At 39.9% G+C, this 27,883-nt stretch overlaps 1 protein-coding gene across 5 annotated transcripts in view; it reads left to right on the top strand.

Moving 5' to 3' along the window:
• The window catches only part of LOC117229530 (uncharacterized), a 205,486-nt gene that overhangs the window by 132,816 nt on the left and 44,787 nt on the right, over positions 1-27,883 (top strand). For 2 of the 5 annotated variants that reach the window (XM_076520118.1, XM_033486068.2), the window contains 6 exons: positions 9,964-10,192; positions 14,669-14,819; positions 18,235-18,318; positions 19,979-20,053; positions 22,638-22,673; positions 25,588-25,644. In XM_076520118.1, coding sequence (XP_076376233.1) covers positions 9,964-10,192; positions 14,669-14,819; positions 18,235-18,318; positions 19,979-20,053; positions 22,638-22,673; positions 25,588-25,644 — 632 coding nt within the window. Of the gene's footprint in view, positions 1-2,246; positions 2,351-9,963; positions 10,193-14,668; positions 14,820-18,234; positions 18,319-19,978; positions 20,054-22,637; positions 22,674-22,748; positions 23,203-25,587; positions 25,645-27,883 lie in introns of those variants that run through there. The other 3 variants (XM_076520119.1, XM_076520117.1, XM_076520121.1) reach the window with 3 other exon arrangements.

Raw genomic sequence — 27,883 nt, 5'->3', positions numbered from 1 at the left:
TACTATTCTCTACGCTAATTTATTTTACGTTCGCTTGATCCTAGTTCGCGCTTTGTTACAGGAACAATTTCAGAATATGAAATATTCTGCTCCTTCGGTAGCAACGACTTCGACGATTATTCGAATCGTGGATTCCTCGGGCCGCGTTTGTCTTGTAATTACGTCAGTCGTGATTACTGTTACGACATGCTTTGTGGGAAATTGCTGAATAAATTCATTTATTCGTGTGCCGTAATGAATAGACCGCGCGATCTTCGTGTAAAGTAAGACCCGTTCCGCATTAATTGCAAGCAATTTTTGCCTCCGAATCATTTGAATATAATTCGAACGCGTCCGCTAGTTGTTTTTAGCACCGGTCTTCGTAGATTATTATTATTATTTATTTGTGTTTATTTACGGGTCGTTAAACCGTTTCGAATCGTACAGACGAAATGCTCGTAATCCGTAACGAAATGAACGTCGCAGGGAGCAAGATTTTACGACGATGAGATCAAGTTTTGTTTTCCTGAACTCGTTTGCCATTCTAATCATCGATATAACGTTTTATGAACAATTAATATCGGGAACGTCCAACTTTTCTTCAAGTCCATTTAATCCGTACGACTCGTTATACATTTTCTGTCGTAGTTACCCATGCCAATATAAATACTAATTATATTGGTATTATTATTATTATATATATTATATTATATTATATTTTATTTTATTTTATTATTATTATATTATTATATAATTATATTAGTATTATTATTATATTTATTAAATACCAATTATATTATTATATTGGGTTGGCAACTAAGTAATTGCCGATTTGTTCGATGAAATAAAAAATTTTTTTTACTTGGAAGTAAATTACATTACATTACATTACAGTTTAATCTGTAATGTATTTTCCATTTTGTTCGATGACCTTTTGCCATCTCTCTGACAACTTGAAAATTCCACGCTCGTAGAAAGTCTGGTCCTTTTCGGCCAAAAACTGAGTTAAGTGAGACTTTACAGCGTCATCATCGTTAAGCCTTTGCGGTCGAAGCTATTCGAATTCGAAATCCAAAACATGATTTCTGATCTATAGTAGTTCTTTTTCATATAATTTATTGCGACTTATGCACATGAAATTGAGCCTGTTGACAAGTACAATGCAATTTTAATAGTTTCTTTTCAAGTAGAAACGAGTCCGATGCTCTTAGAATGATTTTGAAAAATGGTACACCAATTTTTAGTGGCGCCTCAGAGTCGCCATTCTAGTGCAAAGGGTTAAAAGTTTTACCACGAAGGCGTGTGCGGCCTAGCATTGTCCTGCTGGAAAATGACACCTTTACGATCGACCAATTCTGGTCGCTTTTCCTTGACCGCTGCATTCAATTTGTCCAGTTGCTAACATTCACCGATAATAAAAAATAACATAATAATAATAATAATAATTTTACAATATAACATTTACGGATATCATAAAAATGGGAGTGAGAGACATCTATAACTGAAATCGGCTATTACTTAGTTGCCAACCCAATACAATTCAGTATAGTTAATCTTGACCCATGTAGTTGGTAACGCCATTGCAGTTAATGCGACCACGTTAAAAGAAAAAAGAAAAACTTACGAATAAAATTCAAAATATCGTTACAGGAAAATTCGTACGAACTTGATGTTTCGATCGAACGTATCGATCATCCCTCGACCATCCGAAATTTGCCGAAATTTCGTTGCAAATGCAAAATCCACGGATCTAATAATAATCGCATTTATTTGTAATAGTAGTTGCAACTTTATATAACTTATATAACTTTATATAACTGATATTATGATAGCTTCCGGATTTACAGAACGGTTCGAAGCCCAAAAATTGCACACTTTTGGTTGACTCAGTCTTCCGTGCACGTAAATAGCGGCAATTACGCGTTAGCCTTTTTCATTAGCATTTCGCCGCAATGGAAACTGGTCAGCAAGTTGCATAGGATAGGAAGGTCCGTATCAACGGTCTCAGTTTTATCGGTTAGCGCGCGAAGCGAGATCCGAGAGATACAAAACGCGAGGTATTCCCACGAATGCAATAAATGTTCGCGGACTAGCTGCGAGAGCAGATGTAGCAGACGAGTGCATTGTAAAGAATACTAGATAATGGTGCGACCGGTATCTCCCGTGATTATCAGCCTCTCTAGATTTCTTCCATATAAGGAGCCACCGATTCGATAGCGTTATCTGGCCTCGTGTTTAATCTTATCGGCGTATCGTTTCCTCGCTATCGAGCAACCAGTGCAAAGTCAGTCTTGCTGCACCTAGAGCACCGATGCCGCCGAGGCATCCGTCTCAAGCAGAATGAGCGTCTTCGATATCGAGGATTTTCTCGGTAACGTGTGCACCGCTTTTGTATACGATAGCAAGTGTCGAAAGTTTGGCCGGCGCCACCTCGTGGGTGTAATCTCTGAGCGCGGTCATTGGAGTGCGGTTCTATGTTTCCTTAAAAAGCTAAATCCGCTAGGAAAAGTGAAAATATAAATGTCATATGTCATGTGCGATTTTCATTGTTTGTAACGTGACAGTATGCATGAACTGTACTGGCAAGTTCCGTTGATAGGGTCGGATAATCCATTTAGCTAAGAAACGACGAGGAGAAGAACCCCCTTTGAGGTCGGATGCGTCGAACAAACTTTCGAACACCTTAACTCACGTTAGTCTATACCATCAATTTGATACATCCTTTCGGTATCAATCGCGTGCTTTGCACATTGCGAGGTTACTTACTGTAAACTTAAGTGAAAGAAGTTTAATGAAAACTTGCTTCACTTCAGTTTTTTGATTCCAAAGTAGGCATTTACAAAGTTATTTCTTCCTCTAAATTGTATGTTAATAAGTTAATAAGTTGGTAGGTTAATAAGTTAATAGGTAATAGGTTAATAGGTTAATAGGTTAATAGGTTAATAGGTTAATAGGTTATTAACCTATTAACATAATAACTTATTAACTTATTAACCAATTAATCTATTAACTTATTAACCAATTAATCTATTCTATTAACCTATTAGTCTATTAACCTATTAAGTTAATAGGTTAATGGGCTAATAGGTTAATGGGTTAATAGGTTAATTGGTTAATAGGTTAATAGGTTAATAGATTAATAGATTAATAGATTAATAGATTAATAGGTTAATAGCTTAATAGGTTAATAGTTTAATAGGTTAATAAGTTAATAAGTTAATAGGTTAATAAGTTAATAAGTTAATAAGTTATTATGTTAATAGGTCATTCGGTTAATAGGTTAATAGGTCATTTTGTTAATAGGTTAATTGATCAGTAGGTTAATAGGTTAATAGGTCAGTAGGTCACTAGGTCAGTGGGACTAATTCTTTTTTAATACTTTTTGTTATGTTTCGAATATATTCGATTACTGCGAATGTAACTTACCCTCACGGGCAAGTTACAGGGTTGAAATTTTGCACAGATCTGTCTTTCTTGGTCAGTTATCGAACGGTATAGGGCTCATTAAAAAAACCTCTAAGGGCAATTTTGACCATCTTAATCAGCTAGACCCTTTGTGCCCCATTCAAGAAATGCATTAAATCGTTTCCAATGAATTTACAAATTCGAGCATTCCGAAACGAAAAGTTTTGAAACCAGTTACAGTAATTTCTCCCTAATTCGCGCTCAGATTGCGCACAAAAATGAACAATTTGGAAAGCGGAGATACGATTATTCGAGCCTTGTGTCTCGTTTGTCTCGAAGTTCTCAATTCTTGTTTACAAGCTGACGGAAAATTGGGGAGAATTTGCTGTCGGAATCGACTGCGCCGCCGTAATGGGTGCATTAGACGAAACAGTCGGCGGGAGTGTGTACTCGAAGGGAATTACGTGACCGTGGTAAAAGGGAAAGAATCGAGTGGCGAGACGCGCGACGATGGTGTCGAAAAGGAAAGGGGGCGACCCTTTGCCGAAACCGTAGCCCGGAGGATCAGAGACACACGCCGGTGGTTTCTCGCGCGTTTAATCGTGACTAACAAAAGGGTGTTCGTAGCGCAGAGTGCGGAGTGCGTTGGTGCCCTCGTGAATCGCGCCCTCCACTTCCGCGGCCATTCTTCGCCGTCTTTTCGACGACTGAGAGCCGTCGTCGGCGCTTCGCTGCTGCCGCGTCGAGCTTTTTCTGCCTCCAGCTTGCCCGCGCGGTGTATGCGTTTTTCTCACCCTTTCTGTCGCCGTGCCAGCACACCGATACGCCGCAATTAAAAGGGCATCCGTGCGTTAACGAGTGCTCGATCGGTCTCGAGGGCTCGCATTATTTGCTTATCCCGCACCCTTACAATCCACCGATAACGACCTTGCATTGTCGCCTTTAACCCTTAGAACGCCGCACTTTCTTGAAAACATTTGTTGCGCGCCGCGCGAAGCTTATCGCACTTTTGCTCCGTTAGGCGATCACCTTCTCCCGATTGACAATAGCCTGACGATTGCAACGTTCATTGAGCAATCGTTCATTTTAACACCTCGTAAAAAATGAGGAGGACGAAATTATTGGAAGCTCGTGAAATTTTTATTATAAAATTTACTCGAATAATGTAACTTATTCAAGCATTTTCCATGAAGTTTCTCTAAAGTTTGCAGAATTATATATATAATATAACAATATATATATATAATATATAATAATATATATAATATATAATAATATATATAATAATATATATAATAATATATATAATAATATATATAATAATATATATAATATATAATAATATATATGTAATATATAATAATATAAATATAATAAGGAAGCGGTGATTTTGAGATTTAGCATTAATGATTATTCAAATAAAAGATCACTTGTTATTTGTAAGTTTATAGAAAACACAGAAATAATCACTTATCGTTTACATGGATCTAGATAAATTATATAAAACAGCACGATTTATTCCTCATTGGTAAATCGAATTTCAATTGTTACTTACTAATTATCATTCGATCGCTTGTTATTGATTATCTGTTCGGCGCAACAACAATGTTCCTTTTTCCGCAATATTCTTTTTTCCGTATCGAGGCAAGTTTCTTTCTTCTTTGTTTAGCTTCGATTGCGTATTAAACGGGAGGGATAATTAAAGCGCAAGTGGGATCAGACAGTACCTTGCCGAAGACAATAGCTCTACATACCGCTCGTATTATCTTCTCCCAGCGGGCCGACAATTTTTCCATTACTAATTTATAAACGCTGCCCGGTCGCAGAGTGCAGTCGCTGCACCCATTTCCATTCATTCGACGCTGTCGTCCGCGCATAACTGCGGGCCGCGCGCGCGCACGTCGCGAAACCCCTATTACATAAGAATGCGTTGCGCGTTATTTCATAATTCTTCAGGGTTAGATAACCCGATAGCATCGTTTTGCACACGCTGAACCTCGCCGATTAATCCCAGTTTGAGCCGTAAGCCGCTTTTCCCCTTGTAATTCCTTTCTACGTTCGTTCTAACTGGTTTTATTTTTTACGGCCGACAAATTGTTGCCCGAACGTCTAATGCTTGTAAAATTGCTGAACATCGGATACTTGTTGTACAATTTCCGAAGAATGTATATACGCGTTCATAAAGTGTACGATCGCATACGGAGAGCTTATGCATGCGCACGTGTTCAAATAATTGCGTTTGCTTACGAAGAATATGCATACATACATGTGTGTGCCGATGCAAGGATTAGTATGGATATTCGACGACGACACAGGCTGTGGGCCTAATCGACGGAACGTATCGCTTTTAATGACAATTAAAAGGTAAAATGGTGAAACCGTTTCAAGAATTTACGATCACCGTTGCATTATTTCCAACTTATTACAATAATTAACGACAGAAACGCGAACATCGACGCAGCGTCTATTTGCAAAAACAACGCGAACAACCTTTACTTTGCATAAAAATCCACAGTCCAGCGATCGTGTTAACTCGTCAACGAGTTCGTCGTTCCGTTCGTGTCGATTCGTCGATAACGTGTTCCGTTTGTAACAATCAGATTCTTGTGTACAGGGTGTTCGATTTTTCAGACATTTACGTTAATCTGACAAAAAGATGTTCTGAATAAAAGTTAATCAGTATCTCGAGGAAAACAAAGTATAATAATAAAAATTTCGCAAAATACTTTTTATTCGATAAAAAGCTCGGGTCACCTTGACTTTTTATAAATAGCGCTATGTATTTTCGACTTTATAGCGTTATAGCTGACGAAAAAAAAAGAAAAACTAATTCAACGACCTACTACACGTTGACCTTTACTGTTTACAGTCAGCTCGAATGTATCGCTGACTTCCGAATAAAAGTTAATAAATACCTCGAGGAGAACAAAAAGTGTAATAATAAAAATTTCGCAAAACACTTTTTATTCGATAAAAAGCTCGGATCACCTTGACTTTTCTAAATAGCGCTATGTATTTTCGACTTTATAGCGTTATATCTGACGAAAAAAAAAGAAAAACGAATTCAACGACCTACTACACGTTGACCTTTACTGTTTACAGTCAGCTCGAATGTATCGCTGACTTCCGAATAAAAGTTAACGAGTACCTCGAGGAGAACAAAAAGTGTAATAATAAAAATTTCGCAAAACACTTTTTATTCGATAAAAAGCTCGGGTCACCTTGACTTTTTTTAAATAGCGCTATGTATTTTCGACTTTATAGCGTTATATCTGACGAAAAAAAAAAGAAAAACGAATTCAACGACCTACTACACGTTGACCTTTACTGTTTACAGTCAGCTCGAATGTATCGCTGACTCCGTGTTACTCGCGCGTTTCACTAACGCGCAGGAAAATTGCGAATTTCTAAGCTAAAATTCATTCGAAGTTCGTTGCGCAGCAGGTCGTTGAATTCGTTTTACGATCAGCTGTAACGCCGTAAGATCAAAAATACATAGTGCTATTTAAAAGAGAGTCAAGGCGACAAAGTTTTAATCGGAAAAACAAATTTTTCGAAATTTTTATTATTGCTGCTTGTTCTCCTCGAAGTACAGTAATGTCTCTCTAATTGACGCTCAGATTGTCCACAAAACTTGACAATTTTGGAAGAGGAGATACGATTGTTCGAGCCTTGTGGCTCGCTTTTGATGGTTATCGATTGTCAACATCCGTAAAAATGAGCTGCAAGTCTCGAACAATCGTATCTCCGCTTCCCAGATTGTCCATTTTTCTGCACGATCCGAGCGTCAATTAGGGAGACATTACCGTACTCGTTAACTTTTATTCGAAACATTTTTTTGTCAGATCAGCGGAAGTGCCTCGAAAATCGGTGCGACCGTTCGGATGAAACACCCTGTACGCATGAGCATGCCAGAACGAAACAGCTGAACCAGGAAAATTGCGACAAAGATGATGCTCTGTAATCGTACCGGGCAGCGTAGACTTAACACGTTCCGTGCCACGTGTACCATCGATGGTACACGCTTGCATGTTTACTTAGTGAACTGAACAAATTGTTTACAAGAAATTTAGAACCGGAGAATCAATTTCCACCGCAAGAATGGGCGTTGATAAGTTTTTGTTACGTTGTTATGTGTACGAGAATTAATAATTGCACGTAATACATCAAGTTTTAGTAAAATATCAAAGTGTGAAGATTCGAGTAAAAAAAGCTCGCCACGGAACGTGTTAATGAGTGGAATACGAAGGTTATTAGGAGTCCGAGGGTCGCGCAGCCTCCATCGCGAGGGATAGTTTGATCGCGCGGGATGAAATTGCGTCGACGGGAAGTGGGTCAGTCGAGCGAATTAAATCGTTTCCCGGCGTGGAAATTCGATTTTCCTTCGGCCTCGTCCGTGCCTCGGAATTCTCCCGAGGTCCCCTCGAACTGGGCCACTCCGGGCTAAAGTTCCTTTCGGCCGAGATTATCCGATCGCGATCCGTCGTCCCGCGATCGATAGACCCAGCAGGCTGCACTATCGGCGCGACATTATCTGTTTACTTTCGATCGGACATCGCCGCTAATTGCTCGGAGAACCTGTGCGCCGGCCACGTCCTCTCTTTTACCACGGACCCGTGCGCGTTTGCTTTAGCTGCCTCTGATGTGTTTGATTAGGATTCTCGTCCGTGAACTAGAATGCACCTTCGTAGAGATGCGTTACATCCGACAGGAGCTTAATAACTTTCTCCGAGCAAAATTTAGTAGGCTTACGTTGCTCCGGACAATTTGCTGAGATCTATTTCGTGTCGATTTAATTTTAATGAATCGCAAAGACCACGAACCGCTCTTACCGAAGAAACTCAACGGAAAGTTTCTCGGATTCATCTCTCGTGGCTTGGGTACAGTAAATTCTCCCCAATTGACGCTCGGATTGTGCACGAAAGTGGACAATCTGGGAATAATAATATAATATAATAACAATATAATAATATTATAATATGTAATATATATTATATAATAATATAATATAATATAATGTAATATAATAATATAATATAATATAATAATAATATAATAGTATTATAATATATATATTATAATATAATAATAATATAATAGTATTATAATATATATATTATAATATAATAATAATATAATAGTATTATAATATATATATTATAATATAATAATAATATAATAGTATTATAATATATATATTATAATATAATAATAATATAATACTATAAAAACGAGCCGCGAGGCTCGAATAATCGTCTTCCAAAATTGTCCATTTTTGTTTAAAAGCTGCAGGAAAATTCGGGAGAATTTACTGTATAACTGTGGCCCTATCTTGCTTGCTCTCAATTTGTCTACATTGGACAACAAGCGGATCGCTGCAGATGTATTTTTCTTATTTAAAATGATTAATGATGTTATCGATTGTCCAGCGTTGCTTAATTTAGTTAACTTTAATACCTCTGGGTGTACTATATTCTCACTTCGATTTTTATACCGAATTTTAAACCGAACTATTATTATTTTATACCGAAATTTAAAGGTGATTTTAAGTTCGATGGTCCCATCACCCGAATCCGTATTTATGCTGGTGCGGTCGCTGATAAAATCGGACTTTTCAGTGGCAATGCCTGCAATTGCAAAGCGACATTACTTAACATGCGGAGGGCAGCCTTGTAACCTCATTTGTATGTCGCACGTCACGTTCTACATTCTTTTAAATTTCTTCATTCCCTGTACGTTACGTCGGTCTTAGGCCCGTTATTTCAGTAAATAAGTAAATGAATAAATAATAGTATTTTCAAATTCTTCTACAATTCTGGCTATTGCATTATTGATTGACGTATGCATTTTTGTCGTAACTGCATCAAGGTCCACGGTTGAATTATTCAAGTGCTCCTGTCACAGACAAAATTATATCATGTTTTAAATATAGAAAAAAATTGTGTTGTCGCAGGTGCTTAACACTTTATTTACCAGAAAACTATCAATGTGCCCTTTAACGACCAAGTTCTGCCTAATAGAAGCTCGATAATTATTTCTTATCAAAAACATGATAGCAGCTTTTGAACAATTTAATCAAAACTTCTCCACCGTCGATCGTCTACTTTAAAGAGACAATCAGAAAATTGCCGGTAGATAAAGTGTTAAAAATCGCAGGCGTGTGTGTACCGAGGAGAAGTTGCGATAAACAGCTGCGTTGATAAGAAACGTTAATTATCAAGGAAGTTGATAATGAAGTAACCGTCGCGGGGTGAAGTCTCGCCGAGATCCCAGAGCTTCGTAGGTCCGGATGGCACAGTTTCGAATATTCTTCTCCGATTGACACGGCGTTCGTCCAGCGCAAACATCGCGCCAGCGAACGAACGAGCGAACGAGCCGAGCCAGCGTTCGCGTTACACAATTCCGAGAGAAAGTTCACGCGAGATATCGGGCCGACTAATTGTCTGGCTCCCTGTTGCGGTCACGCTGCAGTTGTTCGAGTACTCGGAAACACCCGTGAAGAGTACTCGATAATTTTCGTCGGTATCCGGCGCCTTACAAGCCGCCATTGAAGATCGTTTCCCTGTTCGGTGTTCGCAGAGCCGAAGAAACGGCGATTCCATCCGCTGAGAGGCCTCAGGAAAATCTTCCGGCGGAAAAGTCGCGGCGCCGCGGACCCCCGGCTGGTCTCTTCGCATGTCGATAGGGATCCAGAGATCGCGAGGCTCCCCAGGGAGGACATCACCGACAGACATCCGGCGGGACGCCCGGAAGAGGCCCGCAGCCGCAGTGCCAGCGAGCTGCTTACCGATTCCTGCGATCGGGAAAGGTAAGAAAGATAACATGCATATCCCCTGACACGTTCATCGTACTGCTCAGAATAGTGCTGCGATATTGGAACAATTTACAGTAATGTCTCCCTAACTGACGCTTAGATTGTGCAGGAAAGTGAACAATTTGGGAACAGGAGATACGATTATTCCGGCTTTGTATTATGTTTTTATAATCGTTGACAATCGGTAACTATAAAAACGAGTTGCAAGGCTCGAATTCGCAAGGCTTCTCTTCCCAAATTGTCCATTTTTGTGGGAGACATTACTGTATTTAGCAATGCACGCGAATGGGAAAGGTAAGAAGATATCATGCATATCCCCTAACACGTCCATCGTACTGCTCAGAATAGTCCTGCGATATTATAATATATATTATAATATCGCAGGACTATTCTGAGTCTATTCTTCTATAATATATATTATTTATTTATTATATTATTATTATTATATATTTATATTATTATATATTATAATATATAATAGATATATAATTTATTTAGCAATGCACGCGAATGGAAGAGACACGAATTGGCGCAACGATTGTTTTTGTTACCTTCTTACGTTTCGTAGACTCCAACGAAGCTTCATTCGTTTGGTTTTCATTGTTATTGTTATTATCAATTATTGTTTTTTACTTTTTTCTTTGATTGCCGTTTAATTTATATTCATTATCATCACTGGATTTACTTTATCTATTTCTTTTATATTTTATCTTTTTCTTTCTTCCTATTGTTCGTGAATCCTCTTAAAGTTTCTGTAACGAAGTAGTTTACTGTTTATTACTACTTATTTTGTACTATTTATTTTTTACTTACTATTTATTATTATTATTATTCATTTATGAAATCTTAATTAAAACTGCTTTTCAAGCACGGTGACAAGTTCGTGCAAGAATTTGACGATTGAAACAGCAAAATTGATTTCAATTTACCAATTGCAATTGTTCGTTTTCGTCTTGAAAATCCAACGATAATTTTGTTAAAGCGATTCGGCGATTTAAACAGCAAAATTGATTTCCATTTAGTAATTGCAATTATTGGAGCGTATATTGAAAACCCGATGATAAATTTGTTAAAGCGCGCATCGATAGAAATATTCGGCGATTAAGCAGCAAAATTGACAATCGCAGTTTTCCGAATCAGTATCGAGAATTCCGCTTCGAAGATCGACGAATCGGTGTCGTAAAAGTTACGTAACGCAAAGTTGGCAACTTTTCAGAGATCGTCCCGACTGGATCAACAGAGTTTTAGTTGCCCCGCGGCGGAAACTCGTTGATCGCAGAAACGCGCGCGAATCGTGCCTTTGTCTCTGTCTGACAATAAGAAACTCACAATAAGGAACGTAATGAAACTTGTATGCAAACGTCGGAGCAACGACGTCAAAGCCTCCTCCCGTTTCTTTGTCAGACGGAAGTCAACATTACGGATGGGTTTCGCGAATAGAATAAATTCATTCTATTGGGTTGGCAACTAAGTAATAGCCGATTTCAGTTATAGATATCTCTCACTCCCATTTTTATGATATCCGTAAATGTTATATTATAAAATTATTATTATTATTATTATTATTATTATTATTATTATGTTATTTTTTATTATCCGTGAATGTTAGCAACTGGACAAATTGAATGCAGCGGTCAAGGAAAAGCGACCAGAATTGGTCGATCGTAAAGGTGTCATTTTCCAGCAGGACAATGCTAGGCCGCACACGTATTTGTCCACTCGGCAAAAATTGATGGATATTGGTTGGGAATTGATGTTACACCCACCATATAGCCCCGATCTCGCGCCATCGGATTACCACTCATTTCGATCCCTGAACAACTCCCTTCGTGGTAAAACTTTTAACGATGATGACGCTGTAAAATCTCACTTAACTCAGTTTTTGGCCGAGAAGGATCAGACTTTCTACGAGCGTGGAATTTTCAAGCTGTCAGAGAGATGGCAAAAGGTCATCGAACAAAATGGAAAATACATTACAGATTAAACTTCATTCCAAGTAAAAAAAAATTTTTATTCAATTGAACAAATCGGCGATTACTTAGTTGCCAACCCGATAGTTCGCACAGCGCGCGTAAATACTGTCGAACGAAAATATCCTGGGACATACCAAGACCGTCTTAGAATCTTTCCGAAGCAATTTGTTCGTTTTGTCCGCAGCATTACGCTGGTTAAATTGCAAGCGAACGAGAAACAACAGTTCACCGAATGACAAAGCCGATTGTTTTGCCACGTAATGGTCTAGATTATTAACTGGAAAGCGAGCAGCTCTCTTTCTTATCGGGATAATAAATCGTCCAGCATCGGGAGCGATCGGTTATCGGCCTGCTCGCTTTTGTTCGTATCCGATGAATGGCTCGGCGGATTATCAAACGAGAAATAACTGAGGGAAAGGTTGATTACATTCCGGATAGATCGAATTAATCCGCGCCGGCGGACTTCGTTCGCGAACGGTCGCAATCGAATTACGAAAATGAAGGACAGTAGGTCACACACATCGAAGTATCGAATGTGACCGAACGCGCGACGCGACGCGACACGACACGACACGACACGACACGACGGGACGCGACGCGACACGAGGCGACGTACGACGGCCGAACACGCAAGTAACCGTGATCTCTCGTGACGTGACACAACGCCGTCGAGCCGAACGGAAAAGGAAAGATAAGGTGTAGCGGTGCCAATAGCTTAATTACTCGAGTAATCTACACCGATCGTCGCCAGACGTAGACGTAACGGAACCGAGTCTATCGATCCTGTTCGAACTGCGCGGACAGAATCAGTTGTTGTGACATCGGAACTGCTGAAATTATGTTAGTCGCCGGACAACCACGATATTATTTTTCCCTATTGCACAACGGTCCTCGATCCCGGCACTTTTTCCTTCTCAAGTGCAATCGATCCTGTCGCTCGATTTGGTAATGGAATAATCCACGTGGCGTCGATCGACGGGTACAACTCCTGAGACGTGAAAACAAAACAAGAAGGCGAGTAGGGTAAGGGTAGGTATATTAAATACGGTTTCTCAATGAACGCGAACTTTGACGGAGAAAATAAAACCTTTCGCGCCAATAAATTGACAACTTCAGTTATTCTTTAACTTGAATACTTACTTTTCTCAAAATATTGGATCTCTGAAAGAACAAATTTCGTTAAGAAGCGTAATGCGAAGAAACCATACACGTGTGCATATATTATTGCGGTTATGTATCTGTTAAACCGAGTCAAATACTATCGATTACATATTTCCGATTATACCGCGTGTCAAGTCTGACATAACCCATTTTCTTTTAAATGTACACACACAACTACAAGTCCTAGATTATTATTATTAAGATATTCTCACTGCAGCACTTTACAAATTAGATATATTATATATATAAGTATTCTACGAAGCAAGCGTGTTCGCATCGGCTTATCGAGAACTGCACTGTATAGGTTAAGGCACGCATTTCGGGAAAGCAGCACAGTAATGTGCACACATAGCTAAAAAAAACTGTGCGCCAAGTGTACTATGTTAGTAAATAATATTTGATAATGACAGTTCACGTCGATTTTTTTTATCAAAGTAATGATTACTTTATCTAAAAATAACGCTAAAATGAATAGTTCATTATTAACTACCAAGATATAAATGCCTTTTGAATCAGCGTTCACAGCTGTCATTACGAGTATCCCACAAGAGAATCGAGGTAATTTTATGTTATTATATATCGCACTAATCGTGCATAGAGTTACTAAATGCACAAATCAACTCGAATAGATAACGTACACGTTGAACTACCTTACCTAATAACATTAACATTTCTTTGGCGATTTTCATAATTTTTTACAACGCTTCCGAATTCGCATACTTCACTACACAATCTGAATCGAATAATTTAATTAATGGAAGCAAAAACTAGAAAATCACAAGTGATCATAGCGAATGCAACTGCAATTCTTTCGCGTTTAAAAAATTCTAGTAAAATACTCGTTATATATAATATGTATTATATATAGTATAGTATAGTATATATTATATATAATATATTATATAATACTCATTCAGAATAAAAATTTGAAAACCTATTCAATACCCACACGGTGTTATATTTTCCGTATTTCTCATTCGAAAAAGCACTTTGTCTTGCGCCAAAAGCCGCGAACAAACGTCGGGAACGTAGCTTGTTAAAAATCGCAACGCAAATAGGCGGAAATCGGCGCAATTAACGTAGGAGGCAGCGCAAGGTCCGGGCAAAGTGCACCAATAGGTAAAGCGAAGATCGCGTTACAGTTGCGTCCGTGAAGAATTCATTCCTCTGTTTAAATGCACCGTGCACGAGGCCGGGCGTTTCGTGGAAGAGAACAGATGCGGCTCTTCTTCCACGTTGCTCTCGTCCCGAGCAAACAAACCAGAAGACTCGTAGTAGTTGGTTCTCTCCGGCCTGTGTGTCTGACGTGCGCCGCGTTTTTCTTGATTTTTTCCAGCGTGTTCCTCAGGAGGCCCGGCGCGGACGAGTCCTTCGTGAAGCTGCGAGGAGGAGCCGGGAAATTGTCCGTGTCGCACGACAGCGTTTTCCCCGGGGAGGTTCCGCACACTCGGCCGCTCTCGTCGCTGGCCAGTCTAGCCACCCTCGAGGTCAGTACACACCTTCTTTATTCACGAGCGAAACGCCGCCGAGATTCCTCCGGGGGAACGTCCGCTCGAATTTTTCAAAACCTTCGGCCGAGCCGCGACTACTGCGGCCGATCGTTACCGGATCGAACGGCGTTCGTCTCTCGTTTCGATTCGACCGTTCTCTTCAAACTCTCGGCTGTGAATAACAGACTCGTCGCGAAGTGCCGGCAATCTTCTCTGCTATGGCCGGAACTGCGGATATTCATGCGAGAGAAAAATTGTCTGGATCGTCCGCGAGACGATACGTTTCGCTTCTCAATGATTTCAGTGTATCCGAGAATGGTACAACAGTTTCGACACTGGATTTATACAGCGTTGAAGCAGCCATTTTTTATATTGGTTTGAAAATGAGACGTTTATTCTCATTTTGAACGAGTGCTATTATAATATTTACCGCGAGTAACAAATGCGTTGAATAAATCACTTGCAAATGTATTGTTACAATCTGAATACAGTAAATTCTCCCTAATTTTTTCTGAACAAAAATGGACAATTTGGGAAGAGGAACAGGCAAGACAATTAAAAGAACGTATAAGAGCGTCACTGCATTAAATTGTACGCATTGGAATTATTTAAGGGTGATAAAAATTTCTACACTTCTATTTCTCTTTCTTAAAATCCGCGGAGACAATTTTTATTCTGCGTGAAGATCCGCGGTCTACCAACCAGTACATTTCTGAGATTTTTAACGCTTGTCGGACATTCCGACTTACGATTCAAAGAGAAATTGCCTGCGATACACGATCAGATAAGGATTAAAAATCAGGCTGCACAGTCGAGAGATCGATGAGAGTTAGTTCCCTCCGTTCGCAACGCAACGAAGAAACGTTTTGTACACTTCGTGGACTTCGTTTTGTTCATCGTTATTTGAAACGATCGCTCTTCGAGTGACGCAGTTGATGCGGTTGTTTCGGTTCGTATACGCCAATGGGACGTTCTGTATACGCCAATGATGCAAATGGGTGAGACGATGGCTGAAAGTCTCAGAAGTAAAGTGCAGAACGCGTAAGTTGCGGCGCGAATTGGTACAGCTAAAATTATTCCGTTGGCGAAAACGGGCGATGATCGATGTAAATCGCGATCCCCGGTGGGAAAGGGTAAACAGAGGCGCGGCGGAGGCGTTATTCTCGTTATCCAATGAGCGTAATGTCCGCCACGGCATTCCGAGCACGCGTGAATCGAGTTAAGGCGGTTACACGTGTCGAGGATCGACTCGTGACCCGTCTTCCAATTTCCTCGGTGAACAACGAGAAGACCGACGCCTCGAGACGTCCGAGGCGTCAACGTTATCTTGCCTTCGCGATCCTCGCAATTACTCTCTTTCCATTCCCCCCAAAACAGGCTATAATCGTTCCACGAACAGGGTGCAATAAGAATTATATAATAATTCGATTCGATGTAATACAGTTTAATTTGATTTAATTTGTTAAATTTACGGGTGCGAGCGCTTGGTGCAATAGTAATCTCGATGCTATTATGTGAGTTACCTCATAATGACGTAATATAGTCGATCCGTTGTCGTAGTTTAACGAGACAGACTCGTGGCGAAGATTTCTAGTAATAAACTGTTAGGTTATTTGGGTTACACGAATGTTGTTCCGTTCTTTTGAGACGGAATCAAATTCTTGTCACCAATATTTAAATATTCAAGTGGATATTAATATACAATAAATAGTGTATAGTTTATTTTTCTTATAAGAAATTATTGCGATCGAAAATCTAATCATTGTAATTGTGAAGAAAATGATACGATAAGGGATTAATGAGATTGAGTTTTGTAGCATTCGGGTGAAAAATGCAGAAATTGATCAAGTCTTTAAAATTATTGACATTGATAAAGACACGATTTAAGAAGTTAAATCGACCGTACAGTGTTCGAACATCTGTAAAGAAATTTTCTAAAACAATGGTTTCTAGTTTCATTAATGCTAGACGTACCGAGCACTAATCTTGAATTACGCGTGTATTGCTTTAAAATAATTACAAGAGAGCATTTAGACTTGGTGCGATTTTGACTGAAGTAGCACTTACAGTAGCTTTTTCACTGCTGGCAGACGTGTATTTAAGATATGTCTATTATATCTATAATCTGTCATAATTTATAATATAATATATTATATATCTATTATAATCTGTTATAATTTATAGTATAATATATTATATCTATTATAATCTGTTATAATTTATATTATATTATATTACAATTTTCTACCACCTTTCTACTCGGTTAAAAATAATTCTTGTCGCGTACAACATAATTCTTCAATCTCAATTTAATTGAACACATTACTTTAATTTGATGAAATCTTCGAAGTGTTTAACGTGGCAGCCAAAGTGTTAAATAGGGTAGTTTACTAGAAAATTTCTCAAGATCGCGTTTCTATAATCTCGACAATCGTGAAAGAGAAAGAGAAATATTTCGTGGAGGCCAAACAATTAATAACAATTAAAATAAGTAGACTAGCTAGTCATATATGAGACCGCGTCAAGTTCAAGTTCGAGCGCGGCTCTCTCGGAACCGCGGAAAATAAAACTGACGCAGAAATCCGTAACTAACCGACAAATTACGGCCATCACGCGGAGATCCTTCTCCGTGATCATCGGATCTAGGAATAGACGCGGCGCGCGGGATGCGTTCAGCAAAATGTCAATTGAGCGGCCGGCGAAAGTAACAATCGAATTGTTATTCGGCGCGCAGCGGATCGCGTAAGTTCACCTATTTGCACGCCGCAGGGCCGCGAATTTCCATATCGCGGGCAGATTCGTATCGCGTTCGAAAGCGAACCGGTCGCGTTTCGCCTGGAGATTCACAGCAGACCCGGCGAAACACCGCGGAATCGGCGAACAGAAATGGAGAGGAGAGGAAGAGAGAGAGAGAGAGAGAGAGGAAGAAAGGGAGAGAAAGAGAGAGAGAGAGAGAGGAAGAAAGAGAAAGATAGAGAGAGGAAGAAAGAGAAAGATAGAGAGAGAGGGAGGGAGAGGAAGAAAGAGAAAGATAGATAGAGAGAGAGAGAGAGAGAGAGAGAGAGGGAGGGAGAGGAAGAAAGAGAAAGATAGATAGATAGAGAGAGAGAGAGAGAGGGAGAGGAAGAAAGAGAAAGATAGAGAGACAGAGAGAGAGAGAGAGAGGGGGGGAGGGAGGGGAAGAAAGAGAAAGATAGAGTGACAGAGAGAGAGAGAGAGAGAGAGGGAGAGAGAGAGAAAGAGACATCCTTTCTACTAACCGAGGGAAAAAAGCGCCGCGGCGTTCCGTTCTGATACTTGAGGAAAGTCTCTCGAATTGTTTTCACGTTCGTGGAAAAGCATGTGACGCGACGTGCGCGCGCGTGTGTCGTGAACCGTACCATTTTCTTTTTTTTTCTCTCTTGTTTTGCAGCGGCGACAAACGAGAAACAGCAACGAGATCGAGCATAAGGACTACAGTCAGCACGTTGCACAGAGGCACAGGATATCCTTGCGGGTAATGTCTCCTTGGCCGCCTGTTCTCTGCTCGCGATAGCAAACGCGGATTACTCGGAAAATTCGTTCGCAGATCCGACGATTTCACGGTGAAATCATCGAGTTCTAAGGGGGAACGGTTTTCTCGCTAAATCATTCTTAAAGCAATTTCTAACTACACGTTAGAATATTTTCAAGTACCCGTTAAAACGTGAAATTCGTCGTCTTAAGCCTTTCGAGACTACGCAATGCACATAATTTTCTCCGTTCATCACCGAGACACTGTTAATTAAGATATGGTAATCTTCTCTGTCATCACCGACATACTATTACTGAGATATAATTTTCTCTGTCATCATTGAGATAATAGTGCTACGTGTCCAACTTTCAAAAATATATACTTCACACGTATTTTCTTTTTTACGAGTCGTTTAACTTTAATTTATTTATATACGGGAAACGCCTGTTTTTGCAATAACGGGTAAACAGTTTACGAAAACCTGTTTTGAATTTTGTGACAGTACAGTAATGTCTCCCTAACTGACGCTTAGATTGTGCAGAAAAATGGACAATTTGGGAACAGCAGATACGATTATTCCGGCTTTGCATCATGTTTTTGTAATCGTTGACAATCGGTAACTACAAAAACAAGTCGCAAGACTCCTATTCCCAAATTGTCTATTTTTCTGCACAATCTAAGCGTCAATTAGGGAGACATTACTGTAGTTATAAATACGTCTATGTTATCGCTGTAGAAATGTCCCGTAAAAATGGTCAATCGCGCTGAATCTCGATGAATAGAACGCGGTCATGGTCAGATTACTTCTGGAAAAGTTATCGCGTTAGCGCCGGAGAAAATCGGTCTCGAAAGGGTTAACTTATTGTTGGTAACGCCAGGATAAACTACGATGCTCGAAGGGTTAAGTAGCAAAGTTCGCACATTCAAGTTGCCGCCGTATGTTCCTATTTGTCAGAAGCGAATAAGGTTCCGTGTACCAAATTATAGCCTGTTTCTCGAAAGAATAGACCCTCTGCCCTCCGTCTGGCTGCAACAGCTGTCCATTCCGCCACAAATCACGCGATTGACATTGGGCTCGGTGTGCGATGGACGCTTATTACCGTCGCCATTCGATCCCGGGGTCTCTTCTTTCGAACGCGAATCGCGTTGCGCGAAATAATTTTGCACCGTCGCGAATTAGCTGCTCGAAGGCCGGCGTCTGGAAAACTCGGGTGTCCGGGACGAGAAAGCGACGAGGATGAAGGGGAAAAAAAAGTAATACAATGCGAACGAACTTACGTCGCGAATTACAGCGGGGAAAAACTCGACTCGACGAGCGTCGAGGAGCGCGGGACATTTTTCGAAGGGCCATTTTGCCGTTGTGTCGTTGCGAATTAGGGTCCTCGGCGGGACCGGAAAAGGCCCCGGGGAAGCTCGGCAAGAACGTCGTTCGAAACGAAAACGCCTCGCCGGCTACACCATATTTCCTCGCCGCGTTCGTTTTCCTTTCTTTTTTTTTCCCGGCTCCTCTCGACCCAACTACCGTTTTAATAGCGGCGGGGATCGCGCGCTGAAATCTGGGACACACCGGGTTTTACAGAAACGATAATTACGGGCAGCGGCTCGGCATTGTGGATAATTGCCGAGCGTGTACTTAGACGCCGGTTCGTTCGTTCGTTTGCAGGTGCTCGAGCAAATAAAGACGGTCATAGAGAACCGGAACCAGCTAGCCTCGGCGATCTCGTCGGACACCGCACACGTGAGTATATCGAGACGCCTCGAATTAGATAACATCGAATCAATCCGCGATTAATAAAACACCGACGTCCGCCCGGGGGGAGGGGCGAGCTTGAACCTTGCCCGGTTCGTTGACCTTTTCCCAACGAGACAGACCAATTTGTCCGCGTGCTTTTACCTCGATACGAAACCAGAGGAAGCCGGGCCCGCGAAAATGGTATTAACCCGGCGGAGAAGACAGTTATACTCGAGGAACGGTTCCTCGATCTCGTCATTTCAGATTGGTAGGGATTCCTCTTTGGCTAAAAAGCTGGTCTGGCCGAGCCAGGCAAACGCCCTTGAACCGAATTAACCTCCTTGCCCCGTGCACACAATCGTCAGACGTCTTTGAACTTCTGATTTTAATATCTTGTTTTACGATCGCTTTAACGGCTCGATTAATTATCATTCGACGAAGTCCTGGTTAACGTCGAGCGAAATAATTGCACATTCGATCCCCTTCCGCCTTGCTACAAATAACATTTGGCGCGCTCGAATGTTCCGAACAAAAATTTCATTCTAAATCCGATCGATAAACTGTGAACGCAAAATTATTTTTCTCGTAGACGCAGTAAAATCAACGAAAAGGAAGATCTGCGTTTATTAGGCTTTATTGTTATTCGCAAAATGAAAGTTGTCTTCGTCGATTGCGACGAACGTGTGTCAGATAGAAAATTTCTTTCTTTGACGCTGGAACTATCGAGCCCTAAACGCGACTAATGTATATTGTTTTATAACGATGTCGAAGTTTGATTTATTTGAATTTCCTACGATTTTTATTATAATATGAAAGAAGAAGATGGTACAGAAGTTCTAGATAAAAACATTTTTACAGTGTCGACGATTGCAAAAGAAAAAATTTAGAAATCAGTCATTTCGGCTAGTTTGGCAATAGTAGTGTTGATAATTAGATAATAGACAGTAACACTTTTATTGGCATAAATATCACCAACTCGTTTTTCGCATACATTCATAAAATTCGCTGCCTATCTGCAGTAAATTCTCGCTAATTTTCCTTCAGCTTGTAAACAAAAATGGACAATTTGAGAAGAGGTGATGCGATCGCGGCTCATTTTTATAGCTACCGATTGCCAACAATTATAAAAACGGCGTGCAATAATAATATTATTATATCTATATATTATTATTATTATTATATATTATTATATCTACATATTATTATTATTATTATATCTATATATTATTAGTATTATTATATATTATTATTATTATATCTATATATTATTATTATTATTATTATTATTATTATTATGATATCATATAGACATTATTATTATTATATCTTCTCTTCCCAAATGGTCCATTTTTGTTTACAAGCTGAAGGAAAATTAGCGAGAATTTACTGCATTCAACGTAAGCGAACGTCCTCTCTAAACGGTAAAACAGCGACAACGAAGAATTCTCCTGCGATCGAAACGGGATTAATCCGCGTTGCATAAATTCTGCTCGAAATCCTCGTAACGGGGCCGACTTGCTGTAGGGCAAGTGGTTAACTAGATTCTTAGCAGTATTACGCAACGTTATGCGATCCCGTTTGATTCACGAGATTCGACGCGAAACACGAGACTAGAAATAAGAGGGATAATGGAATGGCGGAAGGGGCGGACAAAAGAATGTAAATTAGCTTTCAGTGGCCAGGACGAATGGCTAAAACAAACGTTACGCGCCGCGGTTTCCACGTACCGCGATGCACTTTTATGGCGCGGCCGTTGCTGTCCCTTCTCCGTGGAAATTCGTGACATTCCAAGCGTTACGACCGAAGCCGGTGACTAAAACCTGGATAATATTCGTGGACAACGACGACGAGCTTAGCCGCGCGCGCGTGCTTCTTCGTCTATTCTGTTGCGATTGCAGCGACGGCGGAGCTTCGCACAGCCTTCTTCCCAGACGTATCAAACGAATTGCATCATCGACGTCGAAGACCAGCTTCTCCGCGGCCTCAAAATATTCCAGCCGTGTACGAATCTCCGATCCGGTCTAAAAATATCGCTCGGATCGATCGCGTGTCGACGGTCGATCGAAAAACAGATTATCGCGGAGCAGACGAGATACCGCTATCTTTATTTTCAGCAAGCGGAGACACGGCGAATAATGCGCGAAGCACCCGGCCAACACCGTTTCGAATTCCACATTTTCGAGCAGCGACGCGCACTTTTCTACATCGCGGTAAACGGCATGCGGCAGACAGACAATAACATCACCGCGTTCAGTGTCGCGTACTGCTTGCCATAAGCTTAGATCGCGTGACAACTTTTCCCTGGACTCGCGGCCAAACTTCTTCCAAACGTTCTCGATGAAACAATGAAACCTTGTCCCGCTCTATGAATCGATAAATCGATCCTCCGTCCGTTACCACGACTCGGGACAGTTTTTAAAAAATGCAAAAATGTTCTAGCGAATGTTTGGGACCGCTTTGGGTCATTGTTCGGTAAACAAATCCGCATAGAAGGTCAACAGTCGGGAAAGGGGAAGGGGCTCGCAACGGCCCCGTCTACCTCGGCGTCATTTAATTCTATCCGATGACACGTTCTGCTTTTGCGTTTCAGGCTGTCGGTGAACGTTATCAGCAGGAAACCGCCGAGGTAAGATAGTAGGCTGTGAACACTTTTTATTCCCGGAACCAGCGTCGTCGTCGCGCGCTCCGCTTCGCGATCCGAGCGATTTAGTCGTGTCCGCGGCGCGCACTTGTCGAGTCGAACCGGTGTCCGCGCACCGGAGCCGATCACCGATTTCCCAGTGTATAAATCCGTAGCCTCGCGATCCACGAGCGAACACGATCGCGCCGACACAATGTTCTCGAAGTCCTCGGACGTTTTCGCCGTCTCGTGACGATTATTTGTCGCCGCGAAAAGAAAACGCCAAAAAAGCCGCGATCTCGTAATCACCGCGATCGAACGGACCCGATATCGGTTTCACCGATCGAAAAAAACCTGTCGCCGATTCGTGGAGCCCGCTGGACGCGATTGGGAAACTCATCGATACGGTGAAATCGTCGGTCGCGGGACCAAAATGCCGGACGAGGATGAAAATCCGCGATCGCTGAAGGAAATAGTGCAGAGAATTCTGGAGGCGGTGACCGGCTCGTTGAGATCCTTTAGACGCAGATCAGAGGTAATGTGGAAACGAGCCAACCGACTTTCACCGTCGTCGAGAGTCGAAAAGATATATTCGCGGGCGACTTGTTTATTAACTACTTTCATTCGTTGCGTCACGGCTGGCGTTTGCAACCGCGTTCCTTCCGTCGGATCGTTGCACGCGACACGTTCGATTTTTAACGGGCGCCGTTTCTCTCGGAATAACGAGCAGTTTAATTCTTTTCGTCTCACCGTCGTCGTCGCTTTTCTACGTTTACCAGCAATTACGTGAAACTCGATAGGATAGCTGCGCCACTGGATACAAAACGCATTATCTACCGGCGTGTTGTCTAACGCTTTCCACGGAGACCATGATTCACGGCTGACGATCGTCCATAAAACGCGGAGTACTACAAAACTGAACATTTATTTCGGTGTTCGACGTATTAAGTCATTCACTATGAAATGCATACTTCGCTCTATAATTTCACTATAAAACCCGTGCATTCCATACTTAACGATCTGACAGATACAGAAGGAAAGCTCCGATCATTGAAAATACTGAACGCCTAATTTCGAACATTTATTTATCAGATTGAAATTTGTTAGTGTCTACTTACTTCTGGATTTACAAAACTGGACATTTATTTTGTTGTTTAACGTATTAGGTCGTTCACTATGAAATGCATACTTCGCTCTATAATTTCACTATAAAACCCGTGCATTCCATACTTAACGATCTGACAGATACAGAAGGAAAGCTCCGGTCATTGAAAATACTGACGCCTAATTTCGAACATTTATTTATCAGATTGAAATTTGTTAGTGTCAACTTACCTGTGGATTTACAAAACTGGACATTTATTTTGTTGTTTAACGTATTAGGTCGTTCACTATGAAATGCATACTTCGCTCTATAATTTCACTATAAAACCCGTGCATTCCATACTTAACGATCTGACAGATACAGAAGGAAACCTCCGGTCATTGAAAATACTGACGCCTAATTTCGAACATTTATTTATCAGATAGAAATTTGTTAGTGTCAACTTACTTCTGGATTTACAAAACTGGACATTTATTTTGTTGTTTAACGTATTAGGTCATTCACTATGAAATGCATACTTCGCTCTATAATTTCACTATAAAACCCAAGCATTCCATACTTAATGACCCGACAGATACAGAAGATAACCTCCGGTACCGAACGTCTAATTTCGAACTTTTATTTATCAGATAAGAATTTTCTCGTGTCAACATACTTTCGGATTAGCCAAGTTTGCCGAACAATTTCACGAATTCGCTGCTACTTGAAAGTACGCGATACTTTCGCTTCGGTGGCAAAGAGTTTACCGAGGTATTGCTCACGCGTAATGTAAACAATGTCTGGATACACAGAAGCTCAAACAACGGTGTGGAAATTACTGAATAACATCGCCCGGTTGCTAAATACAAGTGTGCATTCTCGCGGTTCTGACGTCGAAGCTATTCATTATGTCGAGTCCATTCCATCAAACGTTTTGTTTTTAGATAACTAAAAAAATCTAGTTATGTCTATCTACGATATCTATTTTATCTATCTAGTTGTATTAACTAGATTATAATTATTATATAATATTATATTATTTTTTATATTGTTATAATCTATTATAATAATAATAATAGGTTATAATATAATCTATTATAAAATAATAATAATAGGTTATAATATAATCTATAATAATAATAATAATAGGTTATAATATAATCTATTATAATAATAATAGATTATAATATAATCTATTATAATATAATAATAATAGATTATAATATAATCTATTATAATATAATAATAATAGATTATAATATAATCTATTATAATATAATAATAATAGATTATAATAGATTATATTAATAATAATATTATAATAAAATCTATTATAATAATAAAAGATTATATTATAATCTAGTTATAAAACTAGATTACGAATTTGTACAAATTGTACAATTTACTTACGTAATCAATGGCAAAAAGAAAAGAACGTGTAGATCAAGTACGAAACAAAAAACGCATTTAAAGAACCGAGAAACACCATCATGTTCCTCTAAACTCGTTAAAATTGTTCAGAAAACGAGATACATATCTTGCAATAAAGGCGGACAATTTTTACTTTGCATAAAAATTCTCAGTCCAGTTATAATTAATAGAAAAGAATCACGGGAGAAAATGTTAAAATCTGATTTACAACAAAAATAACTCGGAGATTTCTATTCGCATGTAACCTCCATAAGTTGTAGCTGCCAGCCGATAATCATGCTAAACAATTGGAATAATAACGGTTGCTGGCTTTCGAAGCGTAGACAAACGTCCGGTAGCTAAAGCGTTGAACGAAAGACCGATTGAAAGACGAAATATTAAAAGCACTCGTTTCGGAATTTCCAGAATCGATTCGTCAGCTACGATGTCCTGGACAGAAGCACCGAGGAGAGCCAAGTCAAGGTGAGTACTATACTGCCGCGACCCCCATGGTCCTCCGTCGGTCCAGCCATTCGTGCTAATACAACGTGGACAGGCGGACAAACGGTCCCCGAACGCGGTCGCTAATGGCCGTCCCGTAAATCAGTATCAGCCGGCGAATATCTGCGGGCAACAGGTGGCGAATGGCGACCGACGGAGGCTCGTTAATTCTCGTCGGTTATCACCGGCGCGCGCACTGTTTCATTCTCGTCGCAACGACTCGGAAAAACGATCCAGGCGATCCGTTCGCCGGCACGGAAAAATGCTTTCCCGCCGATGCTTCTGGCAAACGAGCTGGCGAACGGCTGGGAATTGGCGCAGAAGTTTCGTCGCGTCGACTTCTCGCGAAATTCTGCGGAGGGAAAATTGAGAATTGGAATATTTTCAAATTTTAATATTGGAATATTTTCAATATTTTAATATTGGAATATTTTCAATATTTTAATATTGGAATATTTTCAAATTTTAATATTGGAATATTTTCAATATTTTAATATTGGAATATTTTCAATACTTTCAAAGACTGCGATTAGACCGCGGTTCTCTATGCGATAGACAAATTTTCCGATTCAATTTAACTGTAACGAAGCAAAATTAAGTAAAAGTATACATTTCTTATTTCAACGATTTTATTAACGCTTTGCACTCGAGTGGTGACTCGGAGGCAGTATTAAAATTTGTTACATCACGTTTTAAGATAATTCTTATGTTAACAAAGTTTAGATTTTAAAAATTGTTAATAGTGTAACCGTTGTGTAAGTGCCAAGAGACAATTTCATATGCATAAAATGCACTTTATCATGTAAAATAAGAAATACTGTAAGTGAGAAAAATGATTCTATATTTACGGTTAAAACAGCTTCGAGTGCAAATGGTTAAATTGAGAAGAAGATGGCATTTTAGAATTTTTACGATTTACCCTTTTATCTTGTTATTTGTATCACAATTGCATAAAATCCACGGTCTAGTCGTTAAAATTGAGAAGTTCTCGTTCGCTAAATCATTTCAATATCTTACGAAGGAGATAAGGCGCGTTTATGGCAAGAACATACACTGATGTCACAGCAAGTGAAATCACACGTGGATTCGCAGGAATGATATCCGTCCACCACGCGTGACGATATATGAACAACGCGATGCGATACTGATCTGTTTCTAACTGATTTGGTATAATATTGGGTTGGCAACTAAGTACTTGCCGATTTCAGCTATAGATGTCTCTCACTCCCATTTTTTTTATGATATCCATAAATATTATATTATAAAATTATTATTATTATTATTTTTGCAATTCTGAAAACTTCCGAGACTCTTTCGTGGAAAACGCTCGAATAAGTTATATTATTGGAGCAAGTTTTATAATAAAAACTTTACAAATTCTAAGTAAATTTGGTCTTCTCACTTTTCTGAAGCAGTACATGCCAGTTAGTATTACTGCTTGGTAGGTGTAGTGTTAAATAATGTATCGGGTTGGCAACTAAGTACTTGCCGATTTCAGTTATAGATGTCTCTCACTCCCATCTTTTTATGATATCCATAAATGTTATATTATAAAATTATTATTATTATTACGTTATTTTTTATTATCCGTGAATGTTAGCAACTGGACAAATTGAATGCAGCGGTCAAGGAAAAGCGACCAGAATTGGTCGATCGTAAAGGTGTCATTTTCCAGCAGGACAATGCTAGGCCGCACACGTCTTTGTCCTCTCGGCAAAAATTGATGGATATTGGTTGGGAATTGACGTTACACCCACCATATAGCCCTGATCTCACGCCATCGGATTACCACTTATTTCGATCCCTGGACAACTCCCTTCGTGGTAAAACTTTTAACCCTTTGCACTAGAATGGCGACTCTGAGGCGCCACTAAAAATTGGTGTACCATTTTTCAAAATCATTCTAAGAGCATCGGACTCGTTTCTACTTGAAAAGAAACTATTAAAATTGCATTGTACTTGTCAACAGGCTCAATTTCATGTGCATAAGTCGCAATAAATTATATAAAAAAGAACTACTATAGATCAGAAATCATGTTTTGGATTTCGAATTCGAATAGCTTCGACCGCAAAGGCTTAATGATGACGACGCTGTAAAGTCTCACTTAACTCAGTTTTTGGCCGAGAAGGATCAGCCTTTCTACGAGCGTGGAATTTTCAAGTTGTCAGAGAGATGGCAAAAGGTCATCGAACAAAATGGAAAATACATTACAGATTAAAC

The sequence above is a fragment of the Megalopta genalis genome, chromosome 3 (genome assembly GCF_051020955.1).
Source record: "Megalopta genalis isolate 19385.01 chromosome 3, iyMegGena1_principal, whole genome shotgun sequence".
NCBI classification, from domain to species: Eukaryota; Metazoa; Arthropoda; class Insecta; order Hymenoptera; family Halictidae; genus Megalopta; species Megalopta genalis.
This window is presented reverse-complemented; position numbering and strand designations above follow the sequence as displayed.